General features: G+C 36.0%; 1 protein-coding gene across 1 annotated transcript; it reads left to right on the forward strand.

Annotated features, from left to right (window-relative positions):
* The first annotated feature begins 15465 nt into the window (after positions 1–15465).
* LOC125235145 (D site-binding protein-like) lies at positions 15466–16038 on the forward strand. The gene has a single exon (XM_048141594.1). The coding sequence runs from the start codon at positions 15466–15468 to the stop codon at positions 16036–16038; it is 573 nt and encodes a 190-aa protein (XP_047997551.1).
* The last annotated feature ends 3603 nt before the right edge of the window (positions 16039–19641 follow it).

The raw sequence follows: 19641 nt of genomic DNA on the forward strand, positions 1-19641 counted from the left end.
TATAATTAAAGTGGCAACTTATTTTTAACACTTAGGTACCTACATAGGCGGTATTTCAACTGCCGGATTAGTTTTTACATTTACGACCGAAGTTTTAAACAAAGCATCGCCAGCAGCTGAGGCAGATTAGCTAATCATTAATAAGATTAAAATTTTACGACAAAATACCTCTACCACTGGGAAAAAGAACATTCAACTGGGCCATTTTTTTTCAATGTTGTCCACCCCACTTTTTTTGTAACATGGGTATTTTTTACGCGATTAATACTCAGAATCGCGAGGTCTTTCGATCCTGATAGGAGAAAAAAGATGTCCTAAGATTTCCATACACTTTTTCGAACCTTCCATTTCGTTACCGCCATACAAAAATGTATGAAAAATTTGTCAACCTTTCACGGCAAAACGGAGCGACGAATTAACGTGATTTTTTAAGTGGAGTTAGTTGGAGGGATGGAGAGTGACATAGGCTACTTTTCGTCTCTTTCTAACGCGAGCGAAGCCGCGGGACACAGTAAAACAGGATGCAGTTTCCATTGTGGCTTTTAAGAGAAAACTACGTAGATGGCTCCTTGACCAAACGTTTTACTCATTGGACGAATTTTACGAGCTTCCTATCCAATGAGTTACTTACTTACATTTAATTTAAGTACGTACTTAATGTATTGTATTTTTATTAGAACATGTACTTGAATGTATTTTGACCTGTAACTCGATGTTATAAATAAAGTATTGTATTGTATTGTATTGTATTGAAAAAGCTAGTAGCTTTATATTTGTAAAATATACTTTAAGCGATCGAATTGCAGTCCTCTCTTTTCAGGATAGCATCCCCACGTTGCGCGAAATAATTGAGTTGCCTTTATGTAATTTACCCCTAGCTTCGGACGAGCAAATATGCGGGGAGCAAATGCCCCTTGTTATCTAGGGGGACATTTCGAAATAGGGAGCTCGAAATATACTCAATATACCGACAATAGTCGACCAATATAACACTTTATAAAAATGTTATAAAATGTGAGTGTGGTAATAGTTATTTGTTATACAAGGGGGCAAAGTTGTATTTTAACGCCGAGTGTGGAATTGAAAGACGAGCAAGTGAAAGGATTCTATAGTTGAACCACGAGTGAAGCGAGTGGTTCGAGAATAGAATCCTGAACTTGCGAGTTTTTTAACACACGAGAAGTAAAATACATTTGCACCCGAGTGTAACACAAAACTTTTCTCCTCACTATAGCGAGGAAACTAGGTACAACGCAAAAAATGCGTTTATCACTGCTTCCAGTAGTTCCACAGGTGGTAAATCATCTTTATTACTAGATTCACCTACTTTTATCAATTTTAAAGCAGTTAATTTGACTTTATTCAAGGTCAAATTACTTTACCCACTAGTGGATAAAATGCAGTTTTACCCGCTGGTATTACAGGAAAAAACACGTGTTTCCGAGTTAGTGAGGGGAAAAATAATGTAATTAATCGCGTTCGACCACTTTGAATAATAAGTAGTCGACCATTCGATTCTGTGAATTTCGTTGAATAATATCTTCACTAGCGATTTAAATTCTACTGACTAGCCCCACCTTTAATTTTTTTAGATTTCATCGTTTTCCACAGACTTTCGAGGCGAAATCGTTAAATAAATTGAAATATATTACTCCGACGGATAGCGACTCCTTAGCCTAAACGTCACATAAACTCTATTTTTAAACAGAGAGTCTGTTCGGTAAGAGAAGGTTGTGGAATGTATTGGATCCCATACATTTCACGACTCTTCTCTTTCCGAACAAATTCTATTCTGAAATAATAATCATAAAAAAACCCATCTAATTACATATATACTTATGTCTAGTACCTACAAGCAAGATTCTCTGCATTTATGTTTTTTTTCTGTATAGGTAGTGTATAATGACACCTTCTAAAGCTAAATTACTCATTATTGCCTTTTATTACACATAAACATGTACAATAAATCTGAAATAAACCGTTCTCTATAGGTATTCGAGAGTGTTCAAGAACGCACGAGGTTTCGAATGTACGCTTATGATGAAATAGTTTTTAAAACGTTTTATACCATCACAACATACACACGCAAAAAAAAATGCACGGCACGCGCGATTTTACCTGCGCCTGAGTTGCAACCTAAAGCTCCCGAGTCCCCCGACACCTAAAAAGATTAACAACCGCTACCAAGTGTTTATTGCGCCATAAAACACCTTATCTGCTACCCGTACAATCTGCCTAGTGGCTACTTTATCTATTTTTTTTTTAATTTACAATCCGTACCTGCCGGATCTTTATGGCGTCGGCGAAAGTTTGTGTAAATCCTGGATTTAAATCCAACGCAATAAAATTATAAAACGGGTTAGGTGGGGTATTTTTAAAACTAACAAATCATACTTTCTATTTTTGTAAAGTAGTTAATAGTTATATTCGCGTTTAAGCAGGTTTAATTACCTACTAGAAATCTAATTCAGTTCTGCAATTCTGCATATTATCAGATAACTATACTTACGTAAATATTAGGTATAGTATACCTACAGTTCGCTGTTCGTGGGCCCAAGTTCGTATTTATGACGATGTAGGTACATTTTATCGGCATATAATTAACCGGGCAACTAAAATATTAAACGGGAAGTTATGTCGGGCATACAATAATATAATTTGGCTGTGTTTTAATATTGTGGCGACAAAAAAAATATATGAGCCTCAAATATTAAGCATCATTATTATTGAAAAAACGGCAGCAAATTTCAAGCGACAAAAATATTGCCGAGGAACATTAGACAATACTTTGGCGACTAAAATAATAATTGGCACCTAGTATTGTAAAGCGTAAGATTTTTAATATTTGTAGTCATATAGATGTTAGCACCTAAATAATTATACTTAGCTCACCGTTTAAAGTAGTATTTAAATTGCGGAGGCAACGAAAAAAAATATTGGGAAGTAGTTTTTTTTTAAAACACATATAAAATCGTTTCTTTATGGAAGCGATGGTCTCATCGGAAGATCAGCGCTGGAAGTCACCAGCAACACGCTGAGGTGAGGCCATTTCGTGGCACTTCATTCCTTTCTGTCTTGTGGTTATTATGTGTATTTTGTCTTGCCTATGTTCACGAATAAATGTTTATTCTATTCAAACATCGTATTTGCGACCCGTAAACCACGGGTAGTATTTAAATATCTCACATCTATTTTCGAGTTGCAAGCGAGGGAAGGCGTATCAAATCATTTTATAATAAGTACACAGCAAAAAGGAGTGTATAAGCTTCTAATGGGTTGGTAACGTGCATGTGAAACCCTTTAAGTTGCAAGCGTCCATAGGTTACGGTGACCGCTTTCCATCAGGCCGATCGTATGCTCGTTTGCCACTGATGTGGTATTCAAAAAAATGCCATGATAATCGTATAGTATAATATTACAAGACCAGAATTATTTTTAGTAGAGGTAGAATATAAGTTCTACCAAATTTTCTAAATATGGCATAATTCTTAGGTACTTTGTATGAACAAAACAACGATAGCACAAAGGAAATGAAATACAGTCCCAGAGGCATGCACCCCCAACACACATGACTCGCAACACAATCAAAACAGAAATAGGAAGAAGATGGACAACTTTTTACCGCCTAAAATTACGGAAGTAATCTTAATTTAGAAGATTATTTTGCTCATGAACATTAAGCTTCTGTACCGTTATTTGAAGCCTATTTAATATATTGAGAGACAGCGATACTGCTTGTAGATGCGTAGCGGTTCACAGCAGGTACCTACAGCTGAACACCTGTAAACAACTTGCAACTCCAGTTTTACGATTCAGGTTTCCCCTTCCACCAGGCGACCCATGCCGTAGGGACGGCAACGATGTTTCATCATTGGCGTTCTGTTTGTCGGAACGTTCGGTTCACTACAAAAAATTCTTAGAATTCTTTAATTCTTGGAATTTTTTGTAAGTTTAATCAAAAATATTGTTTTAGAAAACGGTTTTACCGTTCGTTTACTATTATAAATTAAATGTTTTAGAAGCTGAGCACCTGATCGATTCACTTTGAGCGCAGCGTGTCGCGTAAGTAAGCGATTTTTTATTTCTTTTTCAGTTATTTTTTTCAGTGAATCGATTCGTCTTAAGCACGGAACAGGTCAAGAAAGTAAAAATTGAAAAATGATCTCCTTGTCCTCTTTGAGACTAAAACAGTCCTAATTAAAGTCGTAATTGACGCGATTAGTGTTTGTTTTGCCTTGCGGCCGAAGATGAGCCTGTGCTGTGACCTGATAATTTCCGTGCGTGCCCATTGTGGTAGGTACTGTGCTGCGGGATAAAATTCCTTTACAATCTCTTTAAATAGAACGATATCCTGTAACGGAATTCAGAAATAGATCAAAAGTCGAAAGTTAAAGCCTATAGCTGCCGGACTTGGCAAGGGCGTCAATAAATATTTATTGATTCTAAGTATCATGTTGGCTTTTATATCCGATCCCTGTGTGCCTTAAAATCGATTCCGCTCTAAAGAAAGGTAACTAACAAACCTATATCATTAGCGTCTTTGGGGAACATGTTTGTGTAATCCGAAAAATGTTCCGTAAATAAATATGGGCAATTTTAAATGCACAGTACGGTATCGTCAGGGATACCTCTGAAAAATGTAGTTTGGTAATGTTCTTATGCCTTAATCAAATCTAAGCCGCTTGCCAGTGGAAGTAAAGGATTACAAAGTGAAACTCAGGTATGTGGAGAGTTGTATTAATTACCAAATATAAGTTCCGGTTAAAGATAATTGAGAAAATCCGCATACGAGAGAGTCACTCTTTAATCCTTAACTATAATAATAGCGTTTAATAACGCAAGGCGAGCGTATTTGATTAATTTGATTACTTGGCTGCTGCGTAAGCAGAGTAAAAGGGTGCATCATTGCACTAGCTTACTAAAAACTTATTACCTGCGCAAGGTGTGAAGAAATTTACAACCAGTATGTTTTTATTTTGTGTATAGTCCGCTTAAGGATATTAAAGGCTAGTATAATAATTATTATTCTGTGGAAGCAGGCATTAGTGGAAAAAATATCAAGTGTTAAGACGGTGTAAAAGCACTAGTCTAACACAGTAGGCAGTGACCCTGTCTGCAGAGCCTATGGTTCTGGGTTCGAATCCCAGTATGGGAATATGTTTGTGTGATGCACACAAATAGCGGGACGTAGTTGAACGAAAGAGAGCCATCCTCTGAAAATAGCCTTTTATTTGAATGGCTTTTCCCTTTTTACGTTGAGATTATATTCAAATAATTATGTTTATATGAATTGGATCTTTTTCCTTTTACTACGTCCATTTTTTCCCGAGTTACGGTTGTGTTATTATGTATTTAAGTATACATATGTCTATAATAAGAGTAATATGTCGCCTTGCTACCATAGTACAAGCCTTCCTCAGTTTTTGGCAAAATAGATTCCCCAATGTCTATTTATTTTGGTACCGATAGTAAATTTCCCGCTTATTAAGGCTTATGAGTATTACTATTTATCTAGATAAAAACCAGCCGTCTGCGCAAGACGTGCATCTTCCCATTTTCATATTTCCCGCCTGCGCAAGGTGTGTGAATAATATGATTGTTAAGACAGCTGAAAATTTTGCAGTCTGCGCAAGGCTTGCAAATCTTGCAATTTTCGTGACTCAATTTTCTGCCTGCGCAAGGCGATTAAATATTTTATTTAGCCTGCTGAAAACCTGCCGCCTTCGCAAGGCGCGTGTTTACATATCCTGCGTCACAAGCAGATCAAGCAGATGTGGTATAATAGGTATAATACAATTAGCATGGTTCTAAAGCGATTTTTGTCGGCCTACGCAAGGCGTTTTGAAACTTACGTGTGATGGAGGAAACAACACAATATGATAACGCCTCCTAAGCTTAGTACCAAGTGCTTACTTTGTAAATTACAAAGTCATTTTGACAGGGGTTATATATTTCTACTGCGGAATCACTTCCCAGTAATCATTAAATAGTCTCGAGAAGACTTGTCAAAGCGGACCCCAGGCCTTCACAGGCCGGGGCCAATGCCGGGATAACGCAAGGAGGATGATGATGAGTCTGGTGAAGACTAAAAAGATTATCACAGTTATTGCTGGCGACTTGATAAACGTGGTTTCTTTTTTTGTGGAAACTTTTTCCACTATATAGTTATCTACTACATATTTCATCTTTGTCGTTAACGACGTTTGAAACACCTAGCTCACGCTGACGCGGAGTGAGTTGACACGATAATATTCAAAATTAACCACGGTTTTATCAGCCTACTGATTTAGGTTTTAAAGTGGGATTTGAGGTCATTTAATCATTTAAGTAAACCTGTTGATAGTGTTGATGCATATCAAGGCCGCAGTATTCTTTGGTTCAGGATATTAACCGTTTCCCAAACATCTTAAATGGGTTATTTATTCTATTATTTTAATCAAATAGTTATCTAGCCCGCTGGCCGCTCCGGCGCCACATGAGGCCAATAATCTAAAGATCAGATTGCTTTGGACTGTTTTAGGTCATTAATTTGTTCAGTTAAGCCCACGTGGGCTGAACACATTTTAAGGAATTGGCTATGTGGATGAAATAGCAAACATTTTTGCATAGTTTTTCGCTATGTAAGAATGCAGTTGTGATATGTTATTACATATTTTGAGGCTCCAGGAACGACCTGAACCAATGTTACAAAGAACCATTACATTAAAATGTGTTCACATCCTCATAAAGTAGCACGGGGTGACTCGTCTACTCATTATTTAGTCCGAATGAAACAATACGTATTTAAATTATGAGTTTTAGGTTAAGATTACCGCCATAACACGTTTTTAAAAATAAAAGAGGGGAAAAGGACACCTACGTAAGAAGTGATGAAATGTACGGGTTAATAAACCCAACTACAAACTTAAAACGCTGTCATATTACAGCTTTTAATCTGTTTTTTAAATAAAGTAACCTCTATGGTTAATAAATATATCACATTCATGGGGTATTCGGAAAACTATTTCTCATACCTAATCATTGTTTTTGGTAACAATATTTTGCAAGATAAGTACTTGATGTGGTTTCAAGATGATTTTAATACTCATATAAAGATGGACCGTCAAAACAATTTTAAAGCTATGCCGAATAAGCCCATGACCCATGGGGTTTGATGAGTGTCTCAAAATTTTGTTTGGACCTCAGATCTCGGAACTACAATCAGATCTCGTACCTTAACCTCAATATCATATTCTTCATTACAAAACCAGAAGGCTACGTCATGCCATATAGTGGAATGATTATATATCTTTATGCTTCCAACGAAAATCACGGGTCTTACCCGCATACATACGTATCCTTAAGGAGAAAAATAATTGATTGTAACATCTTGCGCTTTCATAAGCTGGTTACCCAAAACAAAAAGGCATTTATATACGAAGAAAATTCTATCATCAGCATTGCCTTAACATGTGTACAAATTACAAATAAAACGCTTCGCACATGTGCGTCTAGCCGCCTAGGCGTTGTTAGCCTATGCCAATCCTTGGCTTAACAGAAAGTACATACATATTGGGTAAATAACTAACAAAAAATATTAGGGAACTGGGAGAGAACTCTCCAGACAAAAAGTTTAAGGTTAAGTTGTAGCCTGTTAACCAAGGCAATTAAAAGTTGAACTGTTGTAGTACCACTACTACCAATTGCACAGGAGGTACTTTGTTTAGGACTGTATTCATACATGGATTCAATGACCTTAATACGTATACTCATAATGTATAACGAATGACTAAGTTATACTTATACAAAGCCTCAATAGTCTTGTTACTTGATATACTTACACTTCCTTCCTGGATGATAGATTCGTTTACCAAAAGAGTATCTTATGCTTAGGAGTTTTCAATGATGAAAAATTCACAAGTGTGCTTATCCTCAATATATGATAATAAGACTTTTTAGAATGATTACATTATTTTTTTTAGCACTTACCAAACGTGCCCAGATTATTATTTCCGTTAATAAAATTGGAACCACGTTACGCATGGGTTCAGTATGGGTTATACCCAAGAGGCCAAGAATATTTCCGGCATACTAGAATGCTCGGGAAAATTACTAAAATTAGATTTCATAAAACGAATTAAGTACATCACGAAAGAACCATGATTGTCGGAACATTAGTCATACCATGGGTATTAAGGTTTTCAATAGCTGCGCACATTAGTGTTATACACTTTTAAAGTTGTAGCCGATTGAGCGAAATTTTTCTTCGCTACCAAATTTTGCCATGTCATAGCCATAAGGCAGTAATTATAATATTCACTGTCTATTATGTAATGCTGTAATTGCCGGAAATATATAGTGACTATTTGGATAAGGCATTAATGAATGGATCAGTTCCTTAACTGTTTTCTATAATATCATATGTAATAATATCATGTCATGCAAATCAATATATCAATATAATGTACTTATGTCATGTCGATTATTCTATGACACTGAAAAGAGATAAACGAGTTGCGAGGAATTTGACACACAATCCAAAACTTAAGTTTTTCGCTTATACCCTAAAAGTAATGATACTGCAATAACCCTACTTACGGGCAATTGCAGAGTCGGGGTCAAAACATTAAAAACATACTAAGTGTATTAAATTGAATATTATAATGAAATAAACGTAAACATAAGTCATGACCTGACCTTGTTAGGGGGATGAAATAAAAAAGTAACAGGTTTTTCATAATTTATTTTAATATCATTATGGGTATATACATAATAGGTATATACATAAAATTTAAAAATGTTTCAAACTTTCCTTACCGACGAATAATAAGTTACAATAGAAAAATAGGTCACTGTGCACTTATCAATTCAGTCACTACAGCTGCTGTCAGCTGCAATTCACATTCCTCCATATAGGTACATAAGGTATCTGATGTGTGAAGTGCACTTGAAGTTGTTATTTCCATTGGCGATTCAATTAATCACATTGGCGTTTCTTGACCACCAGGCGAATACAGACACGTCTCAATATATTAAATAGGCTTCAAATAACGGTACAGAAGCTTAATAGCAGCGTTTTACCTTACAATAAAACGCATATTAAGCGAAATACCTTATTTGAAGCCTATATTTTTAACTACGCCTGTGGCTACAATACTCAGTTGCAATAAACCAAAGCACATTTATTTTTCCATTTGAGGGTATTTGTTGTTCGCTGCTAGTAAACAACATTTTTAGACTATTCAGTTTCGAAGATACGTCTTTATTTCATTTCACATTTGAATTCATAAATGATGCAACCGTTTGGTAAGTGGTATATTGCAACTTCGGTTAAATTAATATTTTGAGAACCAATGATGAAACATCGTTGCCGTCCCTACGGCATGGGTCGCCTGGTGGAAGGGGAAACCTGAATCGTAAAACTGGAGTTGCAAGTTGTTTACAGGTGTTCAGCTGTAGGTACCTGCTGTGAACCGCTACGCATCTACAAGCAGTATCGCTGTCTCTCAATATATTAAATAGGCTTCAAATAAGGTATTTCGCTTAATATGCGTTTTATTGTAAGGTAAAACGCTGCTATTATGCCAGCATAAGATTCGATATTATAAAATCTGCGGAACGATTTATGCCAAAGCATATTCTAAGTAAGGTTTTCCTGCCAAAAAATAATCTTTCAGAGTGATGTTGACTGCGTAAGGTCAGCCTTAGATTCGATAGAGTAAACGTCACGAAAATTTAAATTAATTGTATTCGAAGTTGCCAGCACCCCCAAACACCTAATTTCTTACCCATAAGTATAATATTTTGTCGACCGTTATATTTTATAAGAATCCTTTTTTTTAAGAGTTTTGAATGATTCACGGTTATTTTCATTAGACTTATATTGACCGGGATATAGACCGTGATTACCTTTTTGATTTTTGTCGAGCTCCCAATATTTCGACGCAGTTGCATGCATCATGATCACGCGCGAAGGAGGGTAGATCGCGCGCTGTCTATACAACTTTAACATCCACCCGCCTTCGTCAGTTTTTCCGTGATCATGATGCATGCAACTGCGTCGAAATATCGGGAGCTCGACAAAAATTAAAAAGGTAATCACGGTCTATATCCCGGTCAATATAAGTCTAATCCTTTTTTTTATTAAAATGACAGCTCAGGTGATGAGTGCCGATGTATAAATTTTGGGTCTATATTAATTCGCATAACTGAATACTCCTAATATGAATTGGCATACCGTTTATTACGCATACCGTTTAATACGCATATCATTATTTCGCATAACAGATTACGTATAATGCTAATGCGCATAATATTAATTGTTATAACGATGAATTGGTATAAGTATAATAAGCATAACTTTGTTTCGTAGAATTATGAAATGGTATACAAGAAAACTATATTTTCACCACACTAACGGGTAAAGGCTTACTTTGTTTTTCGAAAACAGATAGCAAAATTGCGTTTTATCCACAAGAGTGCAAAGTAATTTCATTCGCTTCAATATTGGAATCTTTCGCTTGCTCGGGTATCAGTATTAGCACGTGCGGTTGAACAACAACTTTGTCTCCTTGTAAAACAAATAACTATTGACTGGCTAGTTAAGTTGTAAAAAAACTATGAAATAAGTATACCTACTTCAATCATTTTGAATGAAAAATACCTTGCATTTGTAATGTAGGTAATACGGAATAAAATCTCAGTAAAATCTACTTAAACTGATTGTGTGATGTGAAACACCTTGTTCATTTTTATTTTTCGTTAAATTCGAAACGTCGTTAGGTTCATTATCAAGAACCACCCGGTATATCACGTTTTGTTAAATTCGAAAAAAAAATGTTTAAGTTAGTGTCAAGTAAATGACGTTTAATGTCATCTATATACAGGGGTATTAAACAAAAATAACAAGTTGGGTACTTTTCTGCGCGTGCGAAGCCGCGGTCAAAAGCTAGTAATAAATAATAAGTACTAAGGGCCAGTTGCATCAACCACATTTGACAGACACATCATCATCATGCAGCAGACGTCTATGGAACTTCCCATACAATAAAAATTAACGAATGCTTTAACGGTGACAGATAGTTTGATGCAACCGGCCCCAAGAAGTTAAATAAATAAAATAAATAAGTATTGGAGACACCTTACACAGATCAACCGAGCCCCAAACTAAGCAAAGCTTATACTATGGGTGTTAGTGCGTTTTCACATTATCCAATCCGACATCGGATGTCGGACGGATTTCAATATTATTAGTAAAAATCAAAGATGGTGGCTTAAATATATGGGATTCGGTCCTACATCCGATATCGTATCGGATAATGTGAAAACGCACTTAGATTTACCCCTAACCAACCTTACCAAATATTAAAATTTCTAGTCCTCGATTTCGTCGCTCGAAAATCTGAACGATGAAATAATATTATTTAAATACTATCCATTTTCAATTTCTTTAGTACCCCTATTTTTTTAAATGCCTAATAAGTGAGACAGTATAAAATTAAACACTCAAAATCGTTAATACAGTTAGTAAGTATGGTAATTCATTTTTAGGATAATTAAGGTTATAGGTAATAATAGTATGCAAATTTCAATTATGCAGATTCATTGTTATGCGAAATAAGAATTATGCATTTTTAATATTATGCGTATTCAATGTTATGAACAATAATGTTATGCCAAATCTGTTATGCGAATTCATATTATGCGAATTAATGATAGGCGAAATAGAGGGCACCCATAAATTTTAAATGTACTTTTTATGTTAATTTGCTATATAAATATTTTAAAAGAACTGTATATTTTATATTAATAGACAGCCGTTTTCCTATTAAACTGTATCTCTTAAATTGTTTCCAATATAATAATTCAGTTGCCAAATAAATAGTTGGTACTCGCGTCTGAATAAACCGTAGCCATAATGACATTAAAATGCTGCCTCATATTGAAATATTATGAGGCCCCATTTTAGTCGCCAAACTATTATTTTTGATACCCATTTCTATGGTTATTTAGTCGCCCGGTTAAATACGTGCCCATTTTATCTAACTATGTAGTAATTATTTTACTAAACCATTTAATAAAATAATTTTTTTTTTCCTAAATTGGAATAAAAAAGCATTTAGTTCGTTGCATTTTCATGGATTGCGCAATTGCCGACCGAAGTATAATTAATTATTTTTAAAAATGACAATTCAAAATTCATCTTTGTATAAAATATAAATTAATACGGATAAATAACTTAAATTAATTTATTTTAGTTTAGCCTTCTGGGCACCTTACCTAACGAGCAAGACCTGGGCCAAATTTTCTATTTATAAGTTTTAATGTAAGTGTTAATTGTATTATTTTATAAGTATGTTGTTTATAAATAAATAACTATTTTTTTAAATGCTTAGTTACACAATATTTTAAAATATCAAAACATTTTGCTATTTATAGGTTCTCAGACAACAATTTTACTATTTCGATAAGCCCGGTTTTTACAGTTTCAGGTCTGTGGCATCCATACGAAACCGACAAAGGTCTCAAAGTCCCGTTTTCTTTAACTCGGAAGGAACCCTAAAGACGACAATCTTTAATTTTGCCTAATCACCGCGTTACCGCTTTTTGCGGCCGGAACGATTTTCCGCACTTGACCAGAATCGCATTTTCAACGCATCTTACTCCATACATTTACTTTGATGTCTTGAACTTGAACTTACCGTAATATCCTTTATAAAGTACCCGCGCAACAAAGGGTTGAGACCACCGTGACGTCATTGACAACAGATAACAAAATGGCGGCCGGAAGCGCAATTGAACTGTCATCTGTGACAGTCGCTTATGAACGCTTGGATGACTTTCGTGAGTGGACATTGGATATGATGGCATAATTTGTATCATTTTGAGTCCATCTGCGATGACAACAATGTTTAATTGAAGTCTTTTATGACACTAGTCTTGAATTATTGATATCGGCTACTTCAAATGTACGGACGGTATACAATTGGGTGCGTATCGATCAATATAACTTTTTTTGATATATTTTTAGTCGTTATAACGATCATTTGATATAATTATTGAATCATATAACAACAAATAATATACTAACAAATTGTATAATTTTTAAAGTCACACACAGGTCGAACGCGATTAATTAACATTATTTTTACCTTATTTCCCAACGTTTCGGCCAGGTTGCACTGGCCGTGGTCGCGGAAGACTGACGTCCCAGCAAAGTGTCACCGGAGATGTAAACAACACAAGACTACCCGATATTAATTTATATAAATGTTCGGGGTAGACAAATAAATATAATCTACCCGCTTTTAGTTATTGTTTATTTCCCACCGCACGACACACAGCACTCACAACATCCGCGCACTGGTCCGAAGATAGATCTTTTGGTTTGAACAGTGCAACCTGGCCGAAACGTTGGGAAATAAGGTAAAAATAATGTTAATTAATCGCGTTCGACCTGTGTGTGACTTTAAATATGTGTACAAAGCGCGAGAACTTAAAGTGTTGTATAATTTTTATTTAATACACTATGTAACATAATTGCCGAAGATAAATCCTACGGCTTATACATTACCTTCTATAGTACCTTTAATTTTCATGGTGTTTATTTTAAAAAAAGGAAGTGGTATTCGTAACCGCTATTCGATACCGGTTATGCTCTTAAATGGATCACTAGCATTAATGTTACACCCTGTATAGTGATAATTTTTTCGAATAACATTTATTATAACATACTTTGAGTATAATGCTTATTTCCGATAATAAATAAATTGTATAACACATATTCTTTCTAAAGCACAGTTAGAATAAAAAACAATTGTACAATAAATTAGATCCATCATTTACTAGAAAAGTAGATTAGGTTAGAACTGTGACCCCTACACACAACGCGCTGCTACCAGAAAAATAGGTTAGGTTAGGTTAGAACTGTGACCCTTAAACATATGTACTGCTATCAGAAAAGTAGGTTAGGTTAGGTTAGAACTGTGATCCCTTCAAAAAAGAATAAAATTAATTCATGAAATGTTTTATACTGTTTGCTAGTTATATTATACTAATCGTATATCAATAGATAGTTATACCATATAACGGTTATTATAAATAAGTGTAATACGAAATAATGATTATACAAAATTAAAGTAGATATTTTGTGGTTATACCAAATGTTAATTATGTCAAATGAGTGATTACTGATTATATCCTTTAAATATATACGAAATGTTGTTATATCAAACGTTATTATACCAAAAAAAGTTATACTAATCATTACACACCCTATACAATTTTGTAGCTAATGTGTAGAAAATACTCATATTATAACTAATATTATTCCTTACCTACTTAAAAATTGGAGCTCGTCAAGTGATCAGAAATATATTGTTAGTAGTTACCTAGGTAGGTAACATAATATTTTACACATTACTGCCAGTCAATTAATTTGAACAAAATAAAGGTAATTTATTTGTACATGCAGGTACCTACTTACTGCTGTGCGTATCGTTGACTTACCTACCTACTACCAACCTACCTAAACTTACCCTTTTTACAAGGAAAGTTGTAGTCAAATTAATAACTACTTACCTATAATTTATTAAGAAGGACTTTGAACTCGAAATTGCAAGTTACTCAAGTTGAAAGTTATTTTTGTAATAACATAATGAGAAGGGAAATAATAGATCTAATACGTAAACATATTAATTAAGATGTTGACAACGGTAATTCTTAATCCCGTAAATAGCACAATAACAAGTCTTTACAAGTAAATACGTGACTCCTGTCATTTGCAAATTAGAGTCGTATAACGGATCGAATCTCTGAAATATAAACATACATGATTGATACTTATAAAATATTGTAAAACTGTGTTTGACTAATGTATGAAGAGCGTTTATTATTATTAGCAGACGTAAGCTGATATTAGTTATTATACAGTGTCTGACTTCCTGCAAAAATATCTACGTAGGGCAAATACCTACATTATTTTTAAAAATTAAATTAGGTACCTACAATTAAGAATTTAGTCCATCACCATTAGAAGATCATCAGCAGCGTCAGACCATTAGAAGTCTAAGTCAACAATAGGTGTATTTCAAATTTAGTGCTTTAAGCTTCTGTCTGGTATTTTCATTTCTAATCATAGGTCCATCTACGGCAATATTTACAAATCCGTTGCCCGCATAAATTGTAATCCGCTCTAAAAACCCAAGTCCAATAACAATGCTAAAAATTAATCCTCGCAAAATTTATGGCGCCTGCGTGGTCATTACGACGGGCAATGTTTTCGGTTTGCATCAACACGTCCCGTTAGCCAGGTAGTCAACCCTTCCCTGCCAGACCACGCCCTCTTCGCGACAGACGCGAAGCAACCCTTCATTCGTAGCTGTCACTTCGCGATAGCCACATCAAACTTGTCACTCTTCATTCCATCGATTCGATCTGCATTTGTTTCGAATTCGTTCCCGATTGTCGTTTATTACATCAGTGACCATGTCGATGTCTTTATGGACACCATACGCGGACGAAGCGGCCCTGGACCTGACAAAAGCGGTACCGATAAAGGCGGAGCGCGCCTCGCCGGTACCCGAGTACCGTTACCCGAGCCCGGTACCCCAGTACCCTTACTACGCTGCGCCTCAACTGTCACCTACATCTGGAAGCACCTGTTCATATGAAGAAGCGTACAACAGGGGAACTTTATCACCGCCGGATTCACCATCGTCAGAGAGATTAAAAGATTCGCTGTCAGACGACCCGGAGTTTCAAGCGTTCGAGCGTAACGCGCTGCGAGCGATGGCGGAGAAGAACGGAGGCTCCCTATTGGGCAATAATCCTAGAATGCGTCGCGCCGTGCGTTCGACCAATGAGAATCCTGCTGATGACTCGTACCGGTCGCAGCGGCAGAGGAACAACTTCGCAGCGAAGCAGAGTAGAGACCGGAGGAAGTTGAGGGAGATCCATTTGGCGCTGAAGGCTACTTATTTGGGCAACGAAGTGGCGAGACTGAGGGCTCAGCTGGCTAGTCGGTGTTGTGGAAGGTGCCAGCATCCTTGCGAATGCTAATGGACGGACTGAAGTTTTAGTGGAGTTTTGGATAATAAAAAGTAATTTTGTAGACAAAACTAATAGAATGTATATCCCTTTGTATAGCGGCTGTGAAAGGGTTAAAATATTAGATAAGAAAGTGTCATTGTGATTAAATACATTTTATGTTTGTAAATAAAATATGCTGATTTTGTATGAATGATAAAAATGCGACATGCACCTATCTATTAGGTACTCGAATTAATTTTTAGTTTTTAAGATTGTAAATGTAATATACCTATTAATATTAAAGCTGTAAAAGATTTAGTTATTAAACTTAATGCCACAAGAAGTTTTTTCATTTTTTTCTTTAAAATTTCGAAGAAAATGACAATATAAAGAAAATAATAATATATATATAACGCAGTCGGGGCATTTCAACCTGCATGCGGGGGTTAACCCTCGCCTTCGTTTAGCCTCCAGTTTATAAAATAAGTCACGACTCACGAGAATACCCAAGTCTTGCGAATTAAAAAAAAATACGAAGAATATTTCGACGACCGGTCTGACGCAGTCGGTAGTGAGTGTAGTGACCCTGCCTGCTGCGCCGCGGTCCCGGGTACGAATCCCGGTAAGGGTATTTATTTGTGTTATGACCACAGATATTTGTTCCTGAGTCATGGATGTTTTCTATGTATATAAGTATTTATATATTATATATATCGTTGTCTACTGTGTACCCACAACACAAGCCTTCTTGAGCTTACTGTGGGCCTCAGTCAATCTGTGTAAAAATGTCCTACAATATTTATTTATTTATTATTTATAAGAATCGCACAAAAAATGATGTCTAGTGTAATGTCAGAACTAATAGTGAAGTTACAGACTCGTGTATTAGGTACCTAAATAATTAAATAGCTATTAGGTACACAAAAAAATACCTAATTCGCAGGGGGATATGCATACCTACCACAGCAACATGTTTATTTACCTACTTTGTAAGTCTTAATTTGACACTTCCTACTACATATTTACAATAACGGTCGTACCTAAAATATAATATATACTTAGAGGTAAATAATTGACCCTCGTTGCAGAGCATTTTTTTTTGCCACTTTTATGAAGTGTGATATTTTTGAAAAAAAAAAATGCTATTTCTACTCAGAATTACTAGCTTTTTCAATCCTAGTAGTCAAAAAAATTGTCCCATACGATTTTTTCTTATTTTGTTACCATTTTCCGTACTATGTTGTATGGGGTAAAAAAAGAGGAAAGTACCTAACAAAAATGTATGGAAATTCTGGGACACTTTTTGTCTCCCAGTGAGATTGAAAGTACTCGTGATTCTGAGTACAATTGACCTAAAATTCCCTAAAACAATAAAAAAATATTGGCAAAAAAAAAAGAAATGCTACGGCATACTATATGCAGGTATGCAGCATACCTAAAGGGAGTTGCGCATGCGCAAGCGGCAGTTTTTAACCCCCGACGCAAAAACGACACGCCACGACTTGTTATAAGTTTGACGTGTCTGTCTGTCTCTGTGTGTGTCTTTCTGTGGCATCGTAGCTCCCGAACGTATGAACCGATTTAGATGTATTTTTTTTTCTGAAAGCTGAGTTAGTCGGGAGTTCTTAGCCATGTTTCATGAAAATCGGTCTAAGTACTATGTCGCGGTGGGGGGTTTTTCAAAATTTTTATTTTGTGGTTATTCGACCAATTAGGTACAGCGCGCGACCTGTTTTGTGACCTTTCACGAAAACAGTTTGTATCACTACATAGTATAAAACAAAGTCGCTTTCTTTGTCCCTATGTCCCTATGTATGCTTAAATCTTTAAAACTACGCAACGGATTTTGATGCGGTTTTTTTAATAGACAGAGTGATTGTAGAGGAAGGTTTAAATGTAGGTATAGTACCCGTGCGAAGCCGGGGCGGGTCGCTAGTATCAAATAAAGTACAGTATATGATTGTGTTAGTCTTGTTATCTTTTAAAAATAATATTAAAATCGACCCTCGTTGTTTCGCAAAGGGATTTGTTTGCGCAAGCGACAGTCATTCGACCAATCGCACGCGACCAAGCTCTTGTGACCTTTCACTATAAAGGTTTGTATATAAAAATCAGAGGTCAGGTAGGAAGTAAAGGTTTTGTGTGCTCCCTTGCGCAAGGGGCGGGCGTTGCGCAGACGTCGGTCGCGATCGACCAATCAGAGGCGAGCCTCCTAACTTTTCGGAAAAAAGGTTAGTGAGACTGGTTAGTAAATAAGCGTATTTGACGAAACCTGGCACGAACGAAACATTGATTGTATGAGTGACACCTGTATGTATGTTAGGTGTGTGTGTGTTTTTTTATACCACGTCGGTGGCAAACAGGCATACGGCCCGCCTGATGGAAAGCGGTCACCGTAACCTATGGGCGCCTGCAACTCAAGGGGTGTCACATGCGCTTTGCCGACCCATTAGAAACTTGTACACTCCTTTTTTGAAGAACGTCATACTGTAGTTCATCGGGAATACCTCGACAGGGAGCTCATTCCACAGCCAGTGGGCCTATCATTTTTTATGGGATAGGAGGTAAACTAGCAGACAGGTCGCCTGATGGTACCCGAAACATGTCATGACACCCGAAAGACCAGAAGTGCTGGAGGTGCGTTGCCAGCCTTTAAGATGGATTTATCATTGCAATTTGATCACTATAATCAACGAGGATAAGACATCTGTCACTCTCACACTGACATACCTATTGCCGTATTTTTAACCCCCGACGCAAAAACGACGGGGTGTTATAAGTTTGACGTGTCTGTCTGTCTGTGGCATCGTAGCTCCCGAACGGATGAACCGATTTAGATTTAGTTTTTTTTTGTCGGAAAGCTGAGTTAGTCGGGAGTGTTCTTAGCCATGTTTCATGAAAATCAGTCTACTATGTCGCGGTCGGGGGTTTTTGCAAAATTTTAAGTTTGTGGTTATACAATGTTTGAATTATTACTTTGAAACCAAACATAAATGGTAAGTATTTATAATCCATCCATACTAATATTATAAATGCGAAAGTAACTCTGTCTGTCTGTCTGTCTGTCTGTCTGTCTGTCTGTCTGTCTGTCTGTTACGCTTTCCCGCTTAAACCACGCAACCGATTTTGATGAAATTTGGAACAGACAATCTTTAGACCCTGAGACAGAACATAGGCTACTTTTTATTTCGAAAAAAAGGGATGAAGGGGTTGAAAAAGAGGTTGAAAGTTTGTATGGGATTTCTTAATTTTAAAAGATAAAACCATGAAACTTTATATTTTAGCACTTGATAAGAAATCATTAAACATATATTTAAAGTCACATACAGGTCGAACGCGATTAATTAACATTATTTTTACCTTTAAATAAACATGGTGAGAAATAAACATTAACTAAAAGCGGGTAGATTATATTTATTTGTCTACCCCGAACATTTATATAAATTAATATCGGGTAGTTTTGTGTTGTTTACATCTCCTGTGACATTTTGCTGGGACGTCAGTCTTCCGCGACCACGGCCAGAGCAACCTGGCCGAAACGTTGGGAAAAAAGGTAAAAATAATGTTAATTAATCGCGTTCGACCTGTATGTGACTTTAAATATGTGTACAAAGCGCGAGAACTTAAAGTGTT

Source organism: Leguminivora glycinivorella, chromosome 17 (assembly GCF_023078275.1).
Source record: "Leguminivora glycinivorella isolate SPB_JAAS2020 chromosome 17, LegGlyc_1.1, whole genome shotgun sequence".
Taxonomy (NCBI): Eukaryota; Metazoa; Arthropoda; class Insecta; order Lepidoptera; family Tortricidae; genus Leguminivora; species Leguminivora glycinivorella.